This window comes from Ischnura elegans, chromosome 9 (assembly GCF_921293095.1).
Source record: "Ischnura elegans chromosome 9, ioIscEleg1.1, whole genome shotgun sequence".
NCBI lineage: Eukaryota > Metazoa > Arthropoda > Insecta > Odonata > Coenagrionidae > Ischnura > Ischnura elegans.
Window position 1 is genome coordinate 55,395,525 of NC_060254.1, and position 4,458 is coordinate 55,399,982.

General features: G+C 43.0%; 1 protein-coding gene across 1 annotated transcript; it reads right to left on the minus strand.

Annotated features, from left to right (window-relative positions):
* Positions 1–354: 354 nt before the first annotated feature.
* On the minus strand, positions 355–3,533 carry LOC124164931 (proline-rich receptor-like protein kinase PERK9). The gene is made up of 2 exons (XM_046542170.1): positions 2,643–3,533; positions 355–564 (listed from the first exon to the last, which is right to left on the minus strand). Exons 1-2 carry the CDS (start codon positions 3,531–3,533, stop codon positions 355–357), a joined length of 1,101 nt encoding a protein of 366 aa, XP_046398126.1.
* Between the last annotated feature and the right edge of the window lie 925 nt (positions 3,534–4,458).

Consider the following 4,458-nt stretch of genomic DNA (forward strand, 5'->3'; position numbering starts at 1 on the left):
GTAAACGGGGCTCGAGATGATCCGACCCCCTCGGCTGAGCCGTGGCAACGCCTCTACACGGCAAGATCAACCGCCAGGATGGCTGATCCTAAGGCGCTGAGCCGAGCGTGTAGAGCAGGCATTACGAAGACTTTTCTTTTAAGTTATAGAAGGTAGCGCATAAATGAGCTCTAGGTTCGTGAGGCGGAGGAGGAAAGATTTTGTCAGAAATCAGCAATTGTAATAAAAGAAAAAATTGCTGATTACCGTTCAGCGAATCCTTGACTTTTAAGATTTCCCGCGTTTATGACAATTGAAAGTGGACCAGTATAAAACATGAATGTAATGGATCTCGAGAAATCTATTAAGACCTCTTTAACAGTACATTAGCTCGTATAAATTAATGTCAAAATCCATCGCTGGGACCTTTGGGTTGGGATGATGGATGCGTGAATGGAGGCCTGGGGTGATTGGGGGCCAGAGTTGGAGGCCCTGGGTGACGTGACATGGTGCGGGGGAGTCGCACGCCCCTACACAGACAAAGGGGGCAGTGGGCGACGTGGCATCAGACGAGGAACATCTATCCTGTGATGTGAACCTTTCATTTGATAGTATAGTCCACTACCTTTCTTCACGCGTTTAAATTTCTTTGAAGTAACCACCCTTGAACAAATCGTTTTGCTCGACGCGAATTTAGTATCCAGCATCCATGAATGCACGAATGAACGCCGATATGAGTAGTGTAAAAATGGGGATACTGGGACAGCCGCCATCTTGGATTCTCCGCCATCTTGAATTTTTCGTCGAAGGTGCTGCCATCTGGTTTAAAAAAATGAATATCGAAAATGGAAACGTCTCGTGGATGAACTGAGGATACTGGGACAGCCACCATCTTGGTGATGATGGTCTGAGGGTGTAGAGGTCAAGTGATAAATTAAATGAATGGAAAGCAATAATTATTTATTTTCAGAATATCAATAAAATTCACAAGTCTGCGTTTCAAAATCTCTCACGTCCTTAAAAATTTTATTTCCCCCTAGAACTTCTTGCTGCGTTGGCCATGCTCGCACATTTGGAACACTTAATTTTTTATGTACCACTCGCGACTTCTTAGAGGATGAGTAAATGTAGTGGCATTCATTTTGAGGGTATCTGCTGTATTCTCCGGTCTGGGATTAATTATTCATGAAAAAAGTATATATGAAATGCGTTTCCCACAGGCTTACGTAGTACAAGACTTGAATTGGCAGACAACAGAATGGAACAGATATCTGTGGTGTACCTTCTTGAGTAAACAGTTTAATGAAATTATTGGGAATCTGCTCATCAATAAAACGGGATAGATAGGGAGGGATCGACAAAGGTTTCTCAGTGATGAATCTTCTACTGGGTGAACCTCATAAATGGAATGCACAAGAGACTTAATCGAAAGCATTTTCAAACTCAGTGGGGTAAACTTCACTTTAGCCGGCCTGCAATCTGTGAGTATCTTGCTCACAAATGCGTTGAATTTCTGAAATAAGTGAGGAAAGAGAAATGAATTAAATTGTTTTTCAAACTTTTATTTCTCCATATTCCCACTTATTTTCCACTCTTTCCAATGGGGATACTGGGACAGCCACCATCGTGGTGATGATGGTCTGAGGGTGTAGAGGTTAAGTGATAAATTAAAAGAATGGATAACAATAATTATTTATTTTCATAATATCAATACAATTCTTCAGTCTGCGTTGTGGCATCTCTCACATCCTTATGTATTTTATTTTCCCACAAAATTTCATGCGGTGTTGTCCATAGTGGTACTTTATGGAATATTGTATATTTATGTGCGTTTCTTCGATTCCTCGACAATTTATAACAGATTAGGCATTCATAATGGGGATATAAGTCTAGACCGGTCTGCGAATAATTATTCATGGAAAAAGTATAAATGAAATAACTTTCCCACAAGTGTTGGTAATATGAGAAACTCATTGGAAGGCAACAGTATTGTACCAATATTTGCGGAGGACCATCTTGAGAATACAGAGACATGAGTATTTGGGAAAATTTTTTGTCAAAAAATCTGAAGGGGATGGGAAGGATTTGGCAAAGGTTCTCTATCTTTGGTAATGAATCTTCTTCGCGAACTTTATGAATGAGTCGCACAACAGAGTTGACCGAAAGCAACTGCAAATTGAGTGGGCTAAACTTCACCATAGCTGGCCTGCACAATGTGGTCGTCGTATTAACAAATGTTTTCAATTTCTGAAATAATCAGCGGAATGAGAGGAATATGAGTAGGAATTTGAAGGAATAAAAGTTCAACAAAAAATATTGAATTTATTATATATTTTTCAAGAAAAAATTATGAAAGAAGAGGAACAGAAAAACATTGAACATCGAAACTAAATTAAAACAAAATCAAATAAAATGAAAAATATTCACAAATCTCACAAAAAAATTTAAATAAAAACTATCAGTTTTAGGAACAAATCACATATTTAGGAATTCAAGAAATAATATAAAAATTAAAGACAATAAAAATAATTGTATCATGATATTAAAAAAATATGAAAAAACAAAAAATATTAACTGAAAAAACTACTCCCAAAACAACATGAATCCTCACAAAAGTGCATGTAAATTTTTTTCCCTCTTATCCCCCGAGGATCTCTACACACCTTTTTCTTCGGAACCACATCATCAATGAAGAGTCTTTTCATAGGTGACTTTATAACAGACGTAGAAGCTGAGTGAGCTTCATCACTTTGTAAAACAGGCATATCAAGAACTTGAGGCTCCGAGGACGCACGCGAATGTGCGGGTGACGATGGTATCCACTGCACATCGTCCTCCGACGATCTCGGTGACTGTATAACAATGAAAGGAGATCTTGGCGGTGGATTTTTAGGCTCTGGGGATGATGGAGGTGATGGTGAGCAAAGACCTTCGGTATCGGGTGGTGGCGATGCGGGCGACTCAACTTCAAGCTGTGGTGTCACAGCAAGAGGTTGAGTATCCGGCATCGGAGATGTGGGGGAATGTGCTCCAGGCAGGGATGGAGACGTCAACGGTTGCGAGGTCGGCTGCGGTGCTGGTGATGTGGGGGGTTGCGCCGCAAGCAGGGATGGTGATGTCGCCGGTTGAGTTGTAGGGTGTGGTGGTGATGGATGAGTTGTGGATGGTCTGCTCAGGCGAGATATGGGCGGTGGTGGTGTTGAAAGCCCCGATGCTGCTGATGCTGTGGACGGTAGAGATGATGTCTCCTCGTCGTAAGACCGCCCCATCCGCGAAATGGGGATAAGTGGAGGCGGTGGAGAATGTGATGACGATCTCCGCGTTAAATCAAGTGCCTCCACCCGCCCAATCTGCGGAATGGGGATAAGCGGAGGCGGTGGGGAATGTGATGGCAATCTCCGCGCTAAATCAAGCGCCTCCGCCTCATTAAACAGCGCCGAAACGAGGTCGTCAAATGACATATAACTCGGCGAATCATCCTCTGCATACCCCCAGTGGTATGGAGCTAAACAGAAGTTAACTTCGCTCCGCGATCCATTCCACACCTCAGCCATAGGCCTACACGTGGAGCACCTATGCGCCGGCTGATCAACCGTAATTAGAGGTCCGTCACACAGATCGCAAACAAAGCGTGGAATACGTAGGCGCGACGAATAAATTGTGTGCCTAGTTTCCACATGCGAAAGTTCAATATATTGAAGACGAATCCGACACCATCTGCAAATGGACACTGTGGCCCTTTATGTTGACCGCGTATCCAATGCGTGGTAAATGGTTGCCTGAACGCAATGGAATGATGCCATGGTGGATGTATGATGTGTTTTCTTAAACAGCGTATATATAAGACTGTCCCACGTGACATTATTCGATATCTAAGGATGAAGCTATTGGAGGAACCCTCAACCCAATGAGCTCACAGGGCCGATGGTCTGAGGAGGCGTAAACCTTGAGGTCGGTCCCCCCACAGCTTCAAGATTTCATGCTGGCGACCCCAATCGGCTGGGGCATTGACGCACGAAGGAGAAGTCAGAGACCTTCAATTAAGATTAGCAATCGACGCTCATAAAAATTGATGACCGGCTGTGCGAATGACGTACATAACCTAGAGGTCGAAAAAACTCACTCCACCCACCCCGATCTTCGTGTAGGAGGGGGTGGGTGACTGTGTTGTGGGATGGGGGAAATTCAGTATATAAAGGCATAGCAGAGCTCTCACAACCACACTCACAGCAAGAACGCCTTACGGTGCCACAGAAAGTAGCAGCAGAACCAGCATCAGCGGAAAGAAGCCAGGAGGAAGAAGTTCCCGATAATTTCCAACACCAGCAGTTACCCTCACAATTCTCAACGATCATATCATTAGTTTTTAAATGTATAAAAATTCAAGTCCTATGAGGATTTAGCTAGAAAAAACTGCTAAAATGCTCATTTATTCTATCTACTTCAGATGGACGCTCTGAAGATCAAGTTACTTACGCA